The sequence below is a fragment of the Lotus japonicus genome, chromosome 4 (assembly GCF_012489685.1).
Source record: "Lotus japonicus ecotype B-129 chromosome 4, LjGifu_v1.2".
NCBI lineage: Eukaryota > Viridiplantae > Streptophyta > Magnoliopsida > Fabales > Fabaceae > Lotus > Lotus japonicus.
This window is the reverse complement of record NC_080044.1, coordinates 55,043,877-55,063,981: the sequence shown is the minus strand read 5'-3', so window position 1 is coordinate 55,063,981 and position 20,105 is coordinate 55,043,877. Positions and strand designations below refer to the sequence as shown.

General features: G+C 35.9%; 1 protein-coding gene across 1 annotated transcript; it reads left to right on the top strand.

The window, feature by feature from the left end:
- Nucleotides 1-10,301: 10,301 nt before the first annotated feature.
- LOC130714567 (U-box domain-containing protein 19-like) lies at nucleotides 10,302-12,743 on the top strand. The gene has a single exon (XM_057564474.1). The coding sequence runs from the start codon at nucleotides 10,384-10,386 to the stop codon at nucleotides 12,478-12,480; it is 2,097 nt and encodes a 698-aa protein (XP_057420457.1). The 5' UTR covers nucleotides 10,302-10,383; the 3' UTR covers nucleotides 12,481-12,743.
- The last annotated feature ends 7,362 nt before the right edge of the window (nucleotides 12,744-20,105 follow it).

The following is a 20,105-nucleotide window of genomic DNA, read 5'->3' as shown; positions in this document are numbered from 1 at the left end:
TCTTATCCCTCAATTTTTTTTTTATATAGATCTGGTCGAATTAGAGAAGGAGGAAAGGAAACAGGATGGTGGCAGCGGTGGTAGACCGATGGTCGGTTAGAATGGGTGGAAGGGAGATGGTAATGGGAGGGGGAGAATACATTTTTACTTAAATTGTCAAAAACATCCCTGAGTGCAGCGGCGAACAAAAATATAAATGAATCACCCTAGTGGGCTCCTATACTATATTATATATTATATTATATATTATAAAAATAATATGAAAGATAAAATAAAGTGCCACTGCTAATGCATCATTAACCCTTAATTTACAAATAGGAAAATAACATGTCAATACTTATTACATTGCACCTCCACCCGAGATTAATCAATATCAATATATATTAGAAAAGAACAACTTCTAGCATGAGGTGTCGCTCTCACAGGCCAAGTTAGTGACGTGTCGCTCCCAGATTAATTATCACCTAATATTTTACATGTAAGCTCTTTCTCCTTGGCCCCACTTGCCACATGTGCTCTGATTTTTCCTTACCTTATTTCTCCTTAATAAAAAAATACATTTTTAAATTTTAGATTTGATTAGGATTTAGGTTTTTTATTTCTTGATTTTATCTTAATTTATTTTTGATTTATTTTTAGAGTATTAATTAATTTTTATGGTATTTTTATTGAATTTTCGGTTTTTTAATTAATTCCGAATTTTATGAGTTTTTATTGTGATTTGCTAGATTTTGATAGTTTTTATCTATTTTTATTTAGTACATTTTTAAATTTTATATTTGATTAGGATTTATGTTGTTTATTTCTGTATTTTATCTTAATTTATATTATTATTTATTTTTAGAGTATTAATTTTTTTTGTGGTATTTTTATTGAATTTTCGGATTTTTAATTAATTCCGAATTTTATGAGTTTTTATTGTGATTTGCTAGATTTTGATAGTTTTTATCTATATTTATTTAGTACATTTTTAAATTTTAGATTTGATTAGGATTTATGTTGTTTATTTCATGATTTTATCTTAATATAAAATCTGTGATAAGTGATTTAAATCAATAATACATCCCATCAGCAAAAACCCTCTTAAAACCCTACCTACCTCCACTATCTCCTCCATGGAATTCTTCTCCTCCATGCAATTTTCATCTCATCTCTCCACTGAACGGAACCACCCCCACAAAATCGTCTCATCTCTCAACGGAACCACTTTGTCATCGACTTGCAATCGCATCCCTCCGATTTGCTGCCTTGGACTGATTACGAAGGTTGCAGATGGAGGTTTCAAATTATTTTATTCCTTTGCTTGCATAATATGTTATGGGTTTTTTCAATTTTATTTTACTTTACCTTTAACTTTCATTCACTCATGTTTGACTTCAAGGTCAATTTATTCATCACTTGCCATGCTAATTTCAAATTCTTTTCTTCAGGTCTTTTTTTTTATAGATATTCCACCAAAAGAGATTCTTTGGAAGCCATGGATGGTGAGTCCATTTTATATTCTATATGGAATTTTGCAATATTTTGATTTGTTTTTTATGTTTTCTGATTCTCCTTTGTATGTGATTCTGTTTTATTCGTTTTTCTTAATTTGCATCTAAAATTTGTGTCCTATGTTATAGGAGGTGAAACATCGATCTGTGTATGTTTTGATTAACCTAATCATTGTCAGTGAAGTGGATTGAGGGAGTGAAAGAATTGAGAGGAGAGAAAGGAGAAGTTGTAGATTTTTTTCCTTGCAATTTTTTTATTTGGTAATTTTTTCTTTTTGCCTGCTTCTTGCACCGAGGAAATTAATTATTATTGTTGGTGCTTGCCGTTACAACTACAAAACTACATATCATAGATGAGATTTCACTCCTTATCTTTGTTCGCTCAAGCTATACTATTGAGGTTAGACTTTTAAAACTGGTGCTATCCTTTCTAATATGCTAAACGCCTAAACCAATGTTCTAACAATAAATTGATTTCCTTGGCTTCCCTGGAAACATTTGACATGAATTTATCCGTAGGTACAGAACGACAATGAGGTGCATACCTCTTTCTGATTACACTCTCTGATTCTCAGCTAGCTGAAGATGAAACATGATCGATGACTCAAGATCTTATCTTGCTCTCATTTCAAGTAAGCCACGAAACATGTGAGACCAGTACTCATGGAGGTTTTTCTCAGTCCATTATATGTATATATTCACCAGATAAGAGATAGAGATGTGTGTTTAGTGTTGCACTACTGTGATGCATATGTATATATTCACCAGATAAGAGATAGAGATGTGTGTTTGGTGTTGCACTACTGTGATGCATATATAGTTTTACTGACTTAGTTCATCAATTCTACATCTATCTATCATCATTACATATATTAAAAGTCACTTTTCGAAGACAATATTAGATTTTATAATTAATCATTGTTCTACTATGGTTCAATTAATCAAACTTTAGTGTGATTGGAAGTCTTGCTTGCATGAGTGTGTAATTATCACATTAGAATTTAGTATCAGCATATGTTTTTGATTTGGTTATTGTACTTTCAACAACAGTGCTACATAAAGCAAAGAGTTGTTTTAGCCGTTCAACAAATATAATGGGTCTAAAATTTCTTGAGGGGTTTTCTTCCATTCATCTTCTTTAGTAGCATGTGATTAGTTTCCCCTTACAAATAGATCTGATTGGTTATGGAAACCACTGGAAGGTCATAGCCAAAAAGTGGCTTCAATTCATTCTTTGGCTTTCATATCTGTCTACAAATTTGATTGCTATCTTTGCACTATCATAGCTAGATTGATGTTGCACATATTGCTATTATGTTTGGTGGTCTTTAGTCTATCCTACTCTAACATGTCTATCAATCTCACTTCATGAGTTCTTGATTTTCTGTTACTTAGAATGCAGATACGGCTGGAAGCTGCTGATTTGGAGGCAAGTTTCATTTGAATTAGCATGAGTTCATATTAATTCATGTTAAAGTTGGACAACAATCAGGAATAGCACCTAGGATTGCTGCTGATTTGGAAGCAAGTTTCATTTGATTTTTTAATTAGAAATAAATATTTTAATGATTTAAATTCAAAATGTGATACCTTCTTACTTTATGAAGTGCTTTTTTATGCCAGAGAACAGACTCTGGTTGCAATGAAAACAAAATTTGCATATGAAGTTATGTACTGTGTGGAATTTGTGAGTGTGTTTGTGGATAATTTATAAGAAAAACGGTGGTGATAGTGAGGTAGAGAAATCTGAGAGAGATTTTGATGTAAATGGAGATTTTTCTTTCTTATGAGATTGGACTTTTAACCCTTATCCACACTATTCGAAATTTCCATTACTATTATTTTCGACACTTATGTCACTGACAAATAATAATTAGGTTCTGATGTAATGTATATTCTTTGTAATGGAGAATTAAGTAGTTGTTTTTAAGAGTCTTTTATATATAATTCAGATGCAAACAGGATGCACTCAGCTATCACTTGAGCACTAGAGCAAGTAAAGGGAGCATACTACGACTGCTTTACTATTCTGAATTTTTTTATCGCAGAAATGCTCCGGTAAGTACAACAAGCTCAAAAGCAGAATAGCATGATGAAACTACTAGATATTATTAATGAACCAAACCTTTCGGTTCCAAACTGTCAAGACCTTCGCTAGAAATTTGTTCTAAAGTACGCCCATTAGTACTACTATAAGAGCAAAGCAACATGCTTCTTATATTGGGAGATAGACAAAAGCAGAGGTTGCCTTAGTAAGCTTTCTCACCTGGATCAACAGAAAAAGCAACTGAAACTCGATCGATGAAAGTTGGAATGACAAGGTTTACTCTTAAAGTCTTCGGCAGGAGGAGGATACAAGAGATCGACCTTGAAGCAAGCAAGGTATGGTGGGTGTCATCATCTTCATCGATATTACTAGGGATGGCAGAGAAGCCCAAACCCGTGGGCACCCGACCCGGCCCGACCCGATTTTTTGGGTGAAAACCCGAGTTAAATGGGTTCGGGTTCGGGTTCGGGTTTTACCCGATTGCTTTAACTGTTTTCGGGTTCGGGTTTGGGTTTGGCCAAACCCGCACCCGACCCGAACCCGGTTATGTATAAGTAAAATTCCTTATATATCCTTAGGTATATATATGTTACTAGAATAGAATTAGGCTTTGAGGTTCCACTTTCAGTTCACGGCTTTCTCCTTCTCTGCTTCCTCCGAATCTGCCGTTCTCCTCTTCCAGTCCTGCTCCGTCTCCTTCTTCCGTCCACGGAGCCACCTTCCAGGCGTCCACGGAGCCGCCGTCACCTCCGCTTCAGGTTTTCTCTCTTCCCTTCAACCGTTTCCCCTTAGCCTCTTTTTAATTTGCTTCTGCATTTTAATATTAACAATCTTGTTTCTGTGTAGGAATTTGCTCCTAACCATTCTGAATATTACCCATTTGGTGTAGATCGATGTTTTCTTATCTCCGTGAAAAGTGGACCATATAGCTAGGTTTGTGGAGCTTCCTGTTATTGGTTCCTCTGGGAAATTTCCACCCATACTTGTTGTGAATGTACAGGTACTTCTACTTTGCTAAAATATAGTTATAATTTTTTAGTCTTCTTTCTAGTCATTGTTTTAACTTTTAATCCCATTGATCTCCTCGGTCCATTCCATTATGACCTCTGTTTAATCTCCTTGGTCCATTCCATTGTTTTAACCCTTGTTTCGTTGCTGTTTTTTTTTCCAGCCTCTTTGTATCTGTTATCTTATCTTCTTTATATATATATTTCATTCTAAAAAAAACAAAGAGAACATTATTATTCCACCAAGTACTCACAGGAGCTAACTAAGCAAATTTTCTTTTGTTTCTTCTTCTTTATGGGAAGGATTATCCACACAGATATAAACCTGGTCTAATCCAATAGCTATAGGTAGTCAAGTTCAGTGCATAAAACACAAGGCCAGCATTCTGGGTACTTTTTTCTAATTTAAACCTTTAATAGTAATTTGATGGAACACCCTTTGACTTAAATGAACTTTTGTACCTACCATAGTCATTCAAATGTACCTTTCATGTATACATTTATATATATTGAATGGAACTTAAGCCACTCCCAACATTTAAATTCTCAAGTTCAAGACAATTATCTATTTATGTACTTGTCATCTATTCATATTAAATATGACACTGCTGCTACAAATTCTGTTTCTGACTTTCTTTCATAATTCATATATTCCAATATTGTGATGATTAGAAAGTGACCTTTGATAACTAGCTGAACCTGACCACGGCTGAACCCTTAGCTAAATTTTTGACACATAATGCTTTAACATATTCAAAGACTTGATTGTTTCTAGTAGTTATCATTCTAAGAATAATTGAGTGCTAAAAATTGTGAATGACTCTATCTTGGGATCCCTTCTATTCTATATAATTAAATTATTAAATTGAGATAAGTTTAATTTTTGTTTGTTTATCAAACATTGTTGTTTACTTTTTCTGATTTTGTTATTGATGTTATAGGGAAAATGGATCAAGTGAACACAACTCCGGAAGGAACTTCTAATCCTACACAAGAAAGCATGTATGAACCAAGTCTGGAAGGATCTTCTAATCCTACACCTGAAGGTCCCTCACTAAATGATTCAACTCATGATGGGCAAAATGTTGCAGATTCAACACAACCTCCAACAAAGAAGCCAAAAAGTGAGGTATGGAATGATTTTGATAAGGTTAAAGTGAATGGGGAAGTAAAGGCGGTATGCAAGTGGTGCAAGAAACATCTTAGTGGCAATTCAACGTATGGAACAACTCACTTGCGTGGTCATGCAAATAGGTGTACTCAGAAGTTGATTAAGACGAGAGGCCATAACAAAGGGCAAACATTCATCATGCCTAAAGCCATCCAAGGCAAGCAAGAGATAGGCTTTGGAAATTATGATGCAGAGAAAACAAAGAAGTTGATTGCAAATGCAATTGTCATGCATGATTATCCACTATCAATAGTGGATCATATTGGTTTTAGGAGAATATTAGGTTCTCTCCAACCATTGTTTTTAGTTCCTAGTCGAAACACTATCAAGAAGGAGATTTTGAAAATCTATGATATTGAGAGGCAATGTACTATGAAGATGTTAGACACTCATGAAGGAAGAGTGGCCATTACCACAGACATGTGGACTGCAAGCAACCAAAAAAAGGGTTACATGGCGGTCACAGTTCACTACATTGATGGCACTTGGACTTTACAAAGTCGAATTTTGAGGTAATAAAGTTTAAATTTCTTTTATCCTACTAGCTGTTTTTGTATGATAAAATTTTTAAATGTAAGTTAGTTATTTATGTTCCTTGTTATTTTAGGTTCATTTATGTTCCAGCCCCTCACACGAGTGAAAGACTTTGTCAAGTACTTGTCGAATGTTTGATGGACTGGAACATTGACTCAAAATTGTCTACAATCACTTTAGACAATTGTGTTGCAAATGATAAAATGATTGACCTTGTTAAGAATAAGTTGCAGTTGGAGTCTTTGATAAAGGATGGGTCTTTATTGCATATGCGTTGTTCTGCGCATATCTTAAACTTAATTGTTAAAGAAGGCCTACAAGTGGTGAAGGATGGTGTAGAAAAGATTCGGGAGAGTGTGGGGTATTGGAATGGTACCCCAAAAAGGCACGAAAAATTTGAAGAAACAGCTAGACAATTGAAAATTAATTGTACTAGAGGCTTAGTAAATGATGTTCCAACTAGGTGGAACTCAACATTTAAGATGCTTGAGTCTGCCATACCATATAAGGATGTATTTGTTCGGCTAGCTCAACGTGAAAAGCTATACACTTGTTTGCCAAGTAATTCACAATGGCAATTTGCAAAGGATGTTTGTGGGTGTTTAGGATTGTTTAATGATATAACTGAGTTGGTTTCTGGTACCAAATATCCAACTGCCAATCTTTATTTTCCCAAGATTTGTAAGATTAAGTTGGAAATAATTAGATGGCAGAGCTCCTCTAATACATTGATTAAGGAGATGGCAAATAGGATGATGGAAAAATTTGAAAGTTATTGGAGTGTGATACATGATGTCATGGGAGTTGCTACAGTTCTGGATCCTAGGAACAAGTTGGTAGTGCTTCGGTTCTATTTTGTAAAGTTGTATGCTAACAACTCAGTTGCACAAGTGAAAAGAATCCAAGATTTGTGTTATGATTTGCTCTCTGATTATCAAAGCAAAAACAATTCTATTGAAAGCTCTCCATTGATTGATACTAATGTTGTTCATGATGACCCTTTGGTGGAAGAATTGGAATCGTATGTTGAGAGGGAGGAAGAAGCTAGCTCTACAAATACTAAATCTGAGTTAGATCATTATTTTGGAGAGAAAGTCTTAAAGAAGGCACCGCCTGATTTTGATATTTTAAATTGGTGGAAGGCAAATGGAGGACTTTACCCAACACTTCAAACAATTGCAAGAGATGTGTTAGCTATTCCTATCTCTTCAGTAGCTTCAGAATCGGCATTCAGCACTAGTGGTCGAATATTGAGCCCTCATCGAAGTCGACTTCATTGGACTACTGTAGAGGCTTTGATGTGTGCTAGGAGTTGGCTATGGTCTAATGAGAGTGATGGTAAAAATTTAAAATTTTAATTCAATATCATTTAATTTCAAATTATGTTTATATATTGTCAACTAATCATTCTTTGGTACTCTATGTGGGATATTTGTAGGGAATTTGAATTCTAGTGTTGCACAAGAATATGCTACGGTATTGAATGAAATGGAGTCCGATGACGAAGGTATTTTATTCTTCATTTGCTTTGAATATGTTATTAATGTTAAGCTTCGATGTTTTATTTAATTTTGACTTCTTATTACAGCTGAAATAATAGATGGTTTGAGTTACCGTTTTGATGATTAATAGCTACTGCATCTATGCTTTAATGCATAACACGGTTAGTATTATTGTTAACTTTGATTACAATAACTTGTTTCAATGTTGCTTTAAGAAAAATTACTAATGAGCTGCTTAACGTGAATATAACAGGTTGATGTTGAAGATTGTGGACTTTATATAATTGGATTGAGCTATTGAGAACTGTTGTTTTAATTTGGAAGAGGGTGTTGTTGAAGATTGTTGTTTTAATTGTATGCTTTGAGTTTTTCCTTGTGTTGGATTTATGCTTGATGTTGAAGACTTTAAATTGTTGAGTTTATCACTTTTATTTTACTTGTGGTTTTCAAATGTAATTGAGAAGTTTAAGGACCCATGAATTTTGTAATTGAGAAGATTAAGACTGTTGTTGTCTTTTTAATTGCTTATAATACTATGATTGAGGCACTTGCTAAGGGCCATCATGCTCTTCAAAAAAATGGTGGAGAATAATTGTCAGCCTAATGAATTTACATACAATGTGCTTTTGCACTTCTGGTTGCTGAAGGGCAGCTTAATAAGCTTGAGTGCTTGACAATATTGTGGAGTCACTATGAAATATATAAATAAGCAGGTGTATGTTTAGGTGATTTTGATTGTAAAAAGCAATGAAATTTGCTAAGAAAGTAATGTTATTCAAGGTTAGATCGGGTTGCAACCGGGTCGGGTTTTATAATTCGGGTTCTTTTTCGGGTCGGGTTCAGCTGTTTGTTTGTGGTTGTGTGCGGGTGTGGGTACGGGTCGGGTGAACCCGAAACCCAATGGGTTCGGGTGTGGGTTTAAGTTCACCACCCATTTCGGGTTTGGGTGCGGGTGCGGGTGTGGGTTTTTGATTTCGGGTTTGGGTTTGGGTTTGGCAAAACCCGCACCCTACCCGACCCATTGCCATCCCTAGATATTACCCACCAGATAGACTTGAGAAAAGACTTTCAGGCATCCTGAGAGTAAGGAGAAGCTGGATCTAAATGTATTAGAAAGAGCCTAAAAGCTTTTATATATAGGAAGAATATTTTACATGAAAATACTTCTACATAAAAATAAATTTTAATAAGATTTCATCAGAATTTTTTTTTGTTACAAGAAAAACATAATATAATAAAGTTTGATGTTAATTTTTTACTACATAATAATATAGTCCACTTTAATTTTTTTGTACAAATTATTATAGGAGTTAAATTCTCCTACGGGAAGAAATATATTTTAACAAGAAAGTACCTTCATTAAGTATTAATTAAGGTATCAAATACAATAACAAATTTCGCGGCACATTCTTTTTTTTTCTAAGATTAAAATGTGTTATGAATGCTTTATTGGTGATTCTTCATATCTATAATTTGTGTTATTGTCTTTAGGCTCATGAAGAATGTGAAACGACTTCATGTTGATATGAGTCAAACTTAGTTTATTTTATTGTGTAAAAAATGAACTCGCATAATCACGTACATAAAGAATTTTTTCTCTTTTTTTCATTGTAGATTAAATCAACTATTGTTTATTAGCCATCATTAAACCACATCCTCTAATATGTTTTGCATAATTTGAGATTTGGTTAACCAATTTTTTTATTAGTTATTCAATTGTACGAAGTTCAATTTATGCAACAAGGGTTTTAATTTAAGACTTTTTGTCCACTTTGCTCATCATTTCATACTCTTCTATTTCATCAGTTGTTTATTATATTTTTAATGATCAAGGTATTAATTGACCTATCAAATATAATAGATGTATTCCCCGTGCAACGCACGGATAAAAAACACTAGTAGAAGAGAAAAAAGAAAAATAAGTGATACGATGTGAAAAAATATGAAGAAAAATGTGTGACAATGAGATAAAAGAGTAAGTAAAATGTGAATGTATATAACCTAAAAAATAACCAAGTACAAGTACTGTCCTTAATTGTTACGTGTTAGCGTACGTATATATATGGGTACCCTTTCATTTAGATTGAAAGCAAGATTACTTGGAGCCTGCTTAAGTATTATGATATTATCCATGTTAAACCTTGAACTCAAAAAATTAGTAATTAAAACACTCAAATAATTCAGGTCAGCAGCTTCGTCGACGTCAAAGTTCCCTTCAGCACACGCCGGCATTTCATTACTCCACCTGTCCAGTCGGTTTCCAGGACCCACCAGCATCATATCACACTCAATATCCCTGCTTCCCTTCTTCCCTTTACCCATATCCTATTCCCTTTCCCCCAACCCAAGTAACAACAAAAATAAACAAAATCCAAGTTAAAAAAAAAAAACAATCAATCTCACACATCCACGTATCTTTTTAATCAAATGAATCTTCCTTAGTCAACTCAAACAAATCTCATGCCCTTATACACCACCACGTGTCCACTAAATTCTCCCGTCAGCAAAACACACGCAAACCCTTCCTATAATAACCAAAACCCTTCCACGTAGTATCTAATCAAACCCTAATCTAATCAAACTCCCCAACCAACCAAAGTGTGTTCTCTGTTTCATTAGCTTCTCTTCAATGACTAACAACATCACAACAACTCAAAGGGACCGCCGTATTCTCTCATTCCCGGCGGTTCAACCCTGCGAAGGCATATCTCCGGCAACCCTCCTCACTTCTCTATTATCACTCTCACAAACCATATGCAATTTCCAACCCCAATCTTTCACCACCCAACGAAGAAACGCCAGAGAAACCACACGCCAAATTGGCATCATTCTCATCTTCCTCCAAGAACGTGAGTTTCTCATCCCTGATTCTTTAGTCCTATCCTTCTCAGAACTCCACTTCACTCTACAAAAGATTCACTTCTTGCTACAAGATTGTTCCCTACAAGGTTCTCGTCTCTTGATTCTGACCAAGTCTCACACCGTCGCCTCTCATTTTCGATCACTCATTCGCACTGTGGCCACTGTTCTAGACGTGATTATGCCTTTGGAGAGGTTTCAAGTTTGCCATGAAGTGAAGGAGCTAGTTGAGTTGGTAGCCAAGCAAGCGAGAAAAGCAAAATTCGATGTCGACCCCAACGATGAGCGTGCTAGAAGAATGGTTCATTCTGTTCTTCACCAGTTCGAGAGAGGAATCGAACCGGATGTGAGTTCCATACGAGAAATTCTCGACTACCTTGAAATCAAGACATGGTTTGATTGTGACAACGAGATAAAATTCCTGGAACAAGAGATTGTCAAGTCTGAGAGCAGTGAATTTCACGAGCGAGAGGTTCCGATTCTGAGTAGCTTGGTGGGGTTGTTAAGCTACTGCAGGGGAGTGATATTTGAAACTCTGGAACTGGGTCAGAATCCATCAAACACTGACCAATCTCAAGGTAGGTGCAGCACGGAGATGATAACAACAACATGTTGCGTGAATCCAGAGGATTTCCGGTGTCCAATTTCCCTTGAATTGATGACAGACCCGGTGACTGTCTCCACAGGACAAACCTACGACCGTTCCTCCATTCACAAATGGCTGAAAGCAGGGAACACTACTTGTCCCAAAACAGGGGAGAGCATAGCGAAAACAGAGTTAGTCCCCAATGTCACACTCAAGAGGCTAATCCAGAATTTCTGCTCGGATAACGGAATTTCGATTGCGAAATCGAGTAACCGGAGCCGGGATATGACGAAGACCGTCGCGGCGGGTAGTCCGGCCGCGGCGCACGCCGTGCAGTTTCTGACGTGGTTTCTCACTAACAGGCTCGTGTTTGGGACTACAGAGCAGAAGAACAAAGCTGCTTATGAAATTCGCGTGCTTGCGAGGTCCAGCATTTTCAACAGGGCGTGTTTGGTTGAAGTTGGAGCAGTGTCACCACTGCTTGAGCTTTTGAAAATAGAGGATGCTCATGCTATTGATAAATCCACACAAGAGAATGCAATTTCTGCTTTGTTGAAACTCACCAAGCACTCGAGTGGACCTGAAAGTGTAATGGAAAGTGGAGGTTTGAAACCGATTCTCTCGGTTCTCAAAAATGGGGTTACCCTCGAAGCAAGGCAAATTGCAGCTGCTACTGTGTTCTACCTTTCTTCAGTGAAGGAATACAGAAAATTGATTGGGGAAAACCCAGAAGCAATTCCAGCTTTGGTGGAATTGATTCAGGAAGGAACAACCTGCGGAAAAAAGAACGCGGTGGTTGCGATTTTTGGGCTACTCTTGCATCCTAGGAACCACCAGAAGGTGCTTGAAGCTGGTGCTGTTCCTGTTCTCCTTGATGTCTTGGCTTCTTCCGACAAGGAGGAACTCATCACTGAGTCTCTAGCTGTTCTTGCAGCTCTGGCTGACAATGTTGATGGAGCTCTTGCGGTGTTTCGAGCCAAGGCGTTACCGTTGATCACTATGATGCTGCAATCTGCGGCGACTTCTCGTGCGGGGAAGGAACATTCAGCTTCTGTGTTGCTGTCACTGTGTGTCAATGTTGGCGCGGAGGTTGTGGCGGTTCTTGTGAAGGATCGCACGGTGATGCCTTTGCTTTATTCGCTTCTTACTGATGGAACTTCACATGCTGCTAAGAAAGCAAGGTTCCTCATCAGGGTTCTGCAGGATTTCAATGAAACTACAACTTCTGGATTGAAAGGTTGCTCAGTTCCACGGGAACGATCCCTGCATCAAGTTTGGTGAATGAGTTTGCAATTTCTCCTGTGAATATAGATATACTTATTTTTTGTGTAAATAGTGTAACATACATTGGCTATTTGAGTTGCTAAGTTTGAGATTTATGAAATTAGCTCTCTGCTCTTTTTATCCCCAGCGAGCTGATTTCAATAAGTGAGCTTTAGCTTACACTGGAAAGTTTTGTTCATATGTAGTAGATTAGCATCTACTTATGTATTGAAGTGGTGTGAAATTAGATGATGAAAAATTGAAATCATATTTCTGGATTACTTCTGCTGTTTTATTTTTTAGTTTTATTTTCCAATTGATATACCACTAATTAAGAAATGCCTCATGCCCTCATCATTAACAAATTACTACTATGTTCTTTTAGTTAGAATGAGAAATGAGAAATTGTCTGAGAAGATGAGCTAGAGAACTTGAAGCGGTGACAGGGAGGATTTTCTAAGAATAATTAATTGATGAAGTGTAGTATTACAGAGATTAATGAGTCAAGGCTCTTGTTCTGAGGAGATGATCTGTTACTGTTATTCTTGATCCTTCCTATGTGGTTTGTAATTCTAGCTTGAACGGCCCAAATTTAGCTCTGTTTTAGGTGGGAAAAAGAGATAATGATCCTCTTCCTCTATAGTTTTTATAACTTTTGAGTTTTGATGTTTGCCTCCGGCGAGTTTGTTTCGACACCGACTGCATACTTATATTTGAGGTTTGTAAGAGATCTTCTGCGGGGAGCTGCAGTGCAATCCTCAGAAGAAATAATCCATAACTGTGTGACTGAGGTATTTGTTCTCATAATCTTTCTTGCCTGCAAAAGAAATGGGAACATTGCCTACATAGTTAGTATGGAATGTGAGATAAAAAATATTAGGACCTGATTTTTCTTTTGCCATTTTCTAAAGAACATCTTTGTAAAAGTTGTTGGATGTTTGTTCTTAAATTGATTCCTGTTTTTGTAGCATCTGGCTTTAAGATTTCTAACCCCTTAGAGTTACCATGACATAGTTTAATTTGGAAGTTTGGTTGGTTTTTTTCTCCATGGAAGCAATTGGGGTCAAGGGTGCACTTGAGCTGAAGTTTATCCCTTTTGTCCCCTTGTTGATTGGTGGTTCCAACTACCCAAACTGATTTTTCTTTTGCATGTCATATGATTAAATGCAATTGTGATTTGTAGGCATCCTCAACCAGGGAGGATTTATTTAATGCAAATAGTAAAGTAAACAGTGCTAACAGGTAATTGGATCCGGCTCCTCTAAAGTAAAGAGTTTTTTTTTTTGAAAGACAAAGAAATGTATTAAATAGAAGTACAAGGGGTACTTCAACCCAATACATCAAGAGTTAGGATACAAGGAGAAAAAGTACAAGAGATAGAGCACACAAGTTCTCTATATAATTCAAATTTCCCCTGCCAAAAGCATTTCAATTTAATCCCTGCCAGACTATGTATCCTATTTATGCAGATTACATACCCAGTATCTCATCCTAGAATCCTTGCTGTCATATATCAACTTAGATAGAAATGTCCCCCACCCAAGCATTCTTTAGGATTATTGCTCCATTCAAAGAAAGAGTAAGAGAAGCTTTTGTTCTTGTGCCTTAGCCAGTTCCAAGATCCAAACTTTATAGCCTCCATAACCTTGAGCAAATCAGATTCTGCATTTTTGAATATAATGTCATTTCGCATCAGCCATATAGACCAGATACATGTGCACCAAATCAGCATCCAGCCATCTTTCTTGGTACAATTAACCTGGTAGAAATGTTGTTCAAAGTGTTCACAGCAGTCATTTGGGATTACTGATTGGATTCCCCACCATCGGTAGCAAGATGACCAGACTTCCCATGCGAATTTACAGGAAACCAGCAAGTGATTTGAGTCTTCTTCTGCTTCATTACAAAAGACACATTGGCTGTCCTGACCTGCAATAATGATATTCCTCTTTACTAGGTTATCTCTTGTTTGTAATCTGCCAAGGAGTGCTCTCCAACCAAACGCTATCACATTCGATGGGGCAGGGATTTTCCAAAGGGATTTAAAGACCCTATTTTCCTCTGTAGCATCTCTATCGTTAAGAATATGGAATGCTGAGTTTACTGAGAACTTACCATCAACATCTGGCACCTCAATCTTTGGTTTGAAGAAGTTTATCTTCAACATAAGGTTATTCAACATCTCCTCCTCCCAAGAGTATAGTTCCCTTCTCCAAGTCAAGTTCCAATCCCAACAGTCACCCCTCCACGTTCCAGCTTCAGCAACGAAGCTACGCTGCTGTAGGGATAAATTAAATAGCCTGGGAAACTTCTGCTGCAAACTTAGACCATCTCCTAGCCACTCATCTTCCCAGAAAAGTATACTTCCCCCATTCCCTACCCTACGACAGATGTAGTTTTTAAACCACTCCCCAAGCACTTCGTCGCTGCCCCATATATCCTTCCACCAGCTTGAAGCATCCTCTAAAGTAAAGAGTAAATATCTCAACTATTGATCTAGTTGTTTTATTGACTTTAAGAGTAGACAATCACTATTAATAGTTGTGATGACTTACTTCTAAAGTCACTAGGAGCCAAATTCATATTCTAAAGGGTTTCATAGATGATGTATTCAAAGGAAGTCCTTTTCATGCCACTTTATGTAATTACTCAAGCTGAAAGAATATTTTGGTTCATCAAATCAAGTGTCTGCTTTCTCTTTAAGGTTCTTAAATTTGAACTCGTTTAAGCTATGTTTGAATGGAGTAGATAATTATCTTATATAAGTTATTTGTATTTGATTAAAGGGGATTATGATATGGGTGTATAAGGATTCTTCTACACCCATATCACAATCCCCTTAAATTAAATACAAATAACTTATAAGATAATGAGTCAATCCCAACAATCTCCACCTTAGCGAATTCTCAAACCCTCCACCTTCTTAACAATAATCAAATTGGGTCTTGAAAGATGCAAGGGTCTGTTATCTCAGTCTTTGATTAATTGAATTACGGTGGGTTGAAGTTCCTAAATGTGTATTTTATCAATCTTGAATCTTCATGTTAAGTATTTTAAGAACAACAGAAATTAGTCCACCAAAATAGGGGGTCTTTTGGTTTTAGTCCTATTAAATGACGTGTCCAATGCTGATTGGAGACTTGGAGCTATGTTAATCTCATCACTTTTTTTTAACGGAGATTGACGGTAGGAACTAAAGTCACCTATTTTGGACTTTAGCCAAAAAATATAGGGAGTAATACCAAATGACCCCTATTTTGTAGGACCAACAATATATTTCAGCTAAAATAAATTTACTTCTTTTATTTTTTGGTGCAAAAAATAATATTTACTTCGAATACTAACCTCCATTCTTTTTTTTCGTAAAATATATTAATAATTTAAATTATGCTACATATATACGCTAACACTAACCCCTCTAGGCCACTTTCAAATGCTATTTGGATCAACATTCTTTCTTGATTAAAGACAACTTCTCCAGAAATTCCATGTCACTTACCCAGGTTGCAAAAGCAGGAAATATTACCCTTTGTCATAATCTTTTTTTTTTTTTTGTCAAAGATAAAGTTCATTAAAGCACAAAGGCTTGCCGAACATAGGAACAACATAAAGTCGCAACTTCTAATAAAGTGATTCCTCAATGCTACATCATAAGCAATACTCATCACAACATGTTCATAAGTTATAATAAACATTACAACTCAATAAAAAAAAAAATCTAAAAGCATAGACAAGTGAATATTGGATATTATTTCGCTTCAACTTTTCAAACCTAACAACTTTGCTGGAGCTGAAACGCAACTCAGAGCGGTGCATACTAGCATTTGATCCAAACAAATGACAAATATGGTGCGGGAGGGAAGGAAGGTTTCAACAACAAAAGAGAGAGGAGGTTAAGAATATGGTAGAGTGCCATAGCATCAAGAAAGAGAGGAGGGAGAATGAAGTGTTGGAGTGGCGCAGCGGGATGCTAGACTCTTTACAGTCTTACAACTCATGAGGGGATTGAGAGTTTACCATCCACACATTGGGTTAAGAGGCTAAGAGCATAAGTGGTCTAGGAAATCATCCACATACATTCACCACAAAACCTTAAGGCAATGGGTGAGTGAGTCCTTCCACTTATAAACTCTTTAACTCTTGCTTACATATCTAATGTGAGACTATTTCATTCACGATTGTTACATCAACGCTTCCCTTCAATTGTGCATCTATTTTCATATTTTCAATTTTTTTCTTTCTTGGGAATTTTTCCCTTTTTTTTATTCTTCCCCTTTTTTTTCACTTTTACTCCCCTTGTGCACTTCACTTTGTACATTCTTGTATCGCCGTTGTAACTCAACACCAACGGGGCTCACTGCCTTCTGATCTCCACACTTCCGGGATGACTTAGGGATACAAGGAGCTGTCACATCATGGTTGTGTCATTGGCTTCACTCGCCATCGACCTTTCACTTGAGTCGTCACACCATTGTCACTTCATGGTTGCATCATTGGCTTCACTCGCCATTGACCTTTCTCTCGGCCGTCGTACACCATCGACTTCACTCGTCGTTGACCATAGTCGCACCATCGGCTCTTTCTTTCTCACATGTTCACTCGAACCAAAGCTCTGATACCACTGTTGGAGTGGCGCATTGGAACGGTAAACTCTTCACTGTCTTACGACTCATGAGGGGGTTGGGAGTTTACCACCCACACATTGAGTTAAGAGGCTAAGAGCATAAGTGGTCTAGGACATGATCCACCACAAAACCTTAAGGCAATGGGTGAGTGGGTCATTCCACTTATAAACTATTTAACTCTTGCTTACATATCCAATGTGAGACTATTTCATTCACAATTGTTACTTCAACATGAAGATGGGGTGGCGGAAAGGGAGGTGGGTGGTAGAGGAGGGAGGAGGAAAAGGGAAATAAAACTTTCATTAATAAGAAGAAACTCACTCTAAGAAGGGAGAAAACCCAACACACAAAGTGAGGAACCCTGCTTGGAAGAAGCCGGAAATACCTAACAAAGGAGGTGGTGGTGGCTGTTTTAGGGTTTTCATTGAAGGTGTGGGCGACACACTATTTAATTGTTGCAGGCTTTGTTCTATTAATTTAGAGAACTTTTTGTCAACACCAATTAAAAACACAACTTCCATATTTTTAAGGAGAATCAATAAGCCATCACCAAGGATGTTGCTAAGATATGTGATAGTTTTTTTTTCCCAAGGGATTTATCATTCAGGAAAAAATAAATACTAGTTTTTAATTAATCGCTATTGCAAAAAAAAAAAAAATTAATCACTATTGATCTTGGGCTTTTAATTGAGCAAAAAAATAAAATAATCTTGGGCTTCTATTGAATCTACTGACAATATTAGCACATGACGTAATTAGTAATTATTGTTTGAATATTATGTCACTATTGACCAAATTATTTTTCACTTTGTACATTCTTGTATTGCCGTTGTAACTCAACACCAACGGGGCTCATTTCTAATCTCCACACTTCCGGGATGATTTAGTGATACAAGGAGCCGTCACATCATGCTAAGATATGTGATAGTTTTTTTTTCCCAAGATATTTATCATTCAGGAAAAATAAATACTAGTTTTCTGTTTTGATGGGCCGTTATTCTCTGTTTTTAATTAATCGCTATTGATCTTGAGCTTTTAATTGAGCAAACAAATAAAATAATCTTGGGCTTCTATTGAATCTACCGACAATATTAGCACCTGACGTAATTAGTAATTATTGTTTGAATATTATGTTTACTATTGACCAAATTATTTTTCACTTTGTACATTCTTGTATCGCCGTTGTAACTCAACACCAACGGGGCTCACTGCCTTCTAATCTCCACACTTCCGGGATGATTTAGTGATATAAGGAGTCGTCACATCATGCCATGTGATAGTTTCTTTTTCCCAAGGAATTTATCATTCAAGAAAAAATAAATACTAGTTTTCTGTTTTGATGGCAAGTTATTCTCTGTTTTTAATTAATCGCTATTGATCTTGGGCTTTTAATTGAGCAAACAAATAAAATAATCTTGGGCTTCTATTGAATCTACTGACAATATTAGCACCTGCCGTAATTAGTAATTATTGTTTGAATATTACTAGTGTTTTTTACCCGCGCGTTGCACGGGGAATACATCTATTATATTTGATAGGTCAATTAATACCTTGATCATTAAAAATATAATAAACAACAGATGAAATAGAAGAGTGTGAAATGATGAGCAAAGTGGATAAAAAGTCTTAAATTAAAACCATTGTTGCATAGATTGAACTTCGTACAATTGAATAACTAATAAAAAAATTGGTTAACCAAATCTCAAATTATGCAAAACATATTAGGGGATGTGGTTTAATGATGGCTAATAAACAATAGCTGATTTAATCTACAATGAAAAAAAGAGAAAAGATTCTTTATGTACGTGATTATGCGAGTTCATTTTTTACACAATAAAATAAACTAAGTTTGACCCATATCAACATGAAGTCGTTTCACATTCTTCATGGGCCTAAAGACAATAACACAAATTATAGATATGAAGAATCACCAATAAAGCATTCAGAACACATTTTAATCTTAGAAAAAAAAAAGAATGTACCGCGAAATTTGTTATTGTATTTGATAAATTAATTAATACTTTTTTTTAGAACAATAAATTAATTAATACTTAATGAAGGTACTTTCTTGTTAAAATATATTTCTTCCCGTAGGAGAATTTAACTCCTATAATAATTTGTACAAAAAAATTAAATTGTACTATATTATTATGTAGTAAAAAATTAACATCAAACTATATTATATTATGTTTTTCTTGTAACAAAAAAAATTCCGATGAAATCTTATTAACATTTATTTTTATGTAGAAGTATTTTCATGTAAAATATTCTTCCTATATATAAAAGCTTTTAGACTCTTTCTAATACATTTAGATCCAGCTTCTCCTTACTCTCAGGATACCTGAAAGTCTTTTCTCAAGTCTATCTGGTGGGTAATATCGATGAAGATGATGACACCCACCATACCTTGCTTGTTTCAAGGTCGATCTCTTGTATCCTCCTCCTGCCGAAGACTTTAAGAGTAAACCTTGGCATTCCAACTTTCATCGATCGAGTTTCAGTTGCTTTTTCTGTTGATCCAGGTGAGAAAGCTTACTTAGGCAACCTCTGCTTTTGTCTATCTCCCAATATAAGAAGCATGTTGCTTTGCTCTTATAGTAGTACTAATGGGCGTACTTTAGAACAAATTTCTAGTGAAGGTCTTGACAGTTTGGAACTGAAAGGTTTGATTCATTAATAATATCTAGTAGTTTCATCATGCTATTCTGCTTTTGAGCTTGTTGTACTTACCGGAGCATTTCTGCGATAAAAAAATTCAGAATAGTAAAGCAGTCGTAGTATGCTCCCTTTACTTGCTCTAGTACTCAAGTGAAAGCTGAGTGCATATTGTTTACATCTGAATTATATATAAAAGACTCTTAAAAACAACTACTTAATTCTCCATTACAAAGAATATACATTACATCAGAACCTAATTATTATTTGTGAGTGACATAAGTGTCGAAAATAATAGTATTAATAATGGAAATTTCGAATGGTGTGGATAAGGATTAAAAGTCAAATCTCATAAGAAAGAAA

What these genes read in the sequence shown, in the direction of transcription:
- LOC130714567 (XM_057564474.1), top strand. Translation starts at nt 10,384, where the DNA reads ATGACTAACAACATCACAACAACTCAAAGGGACCGCCGTATTCTCTCA.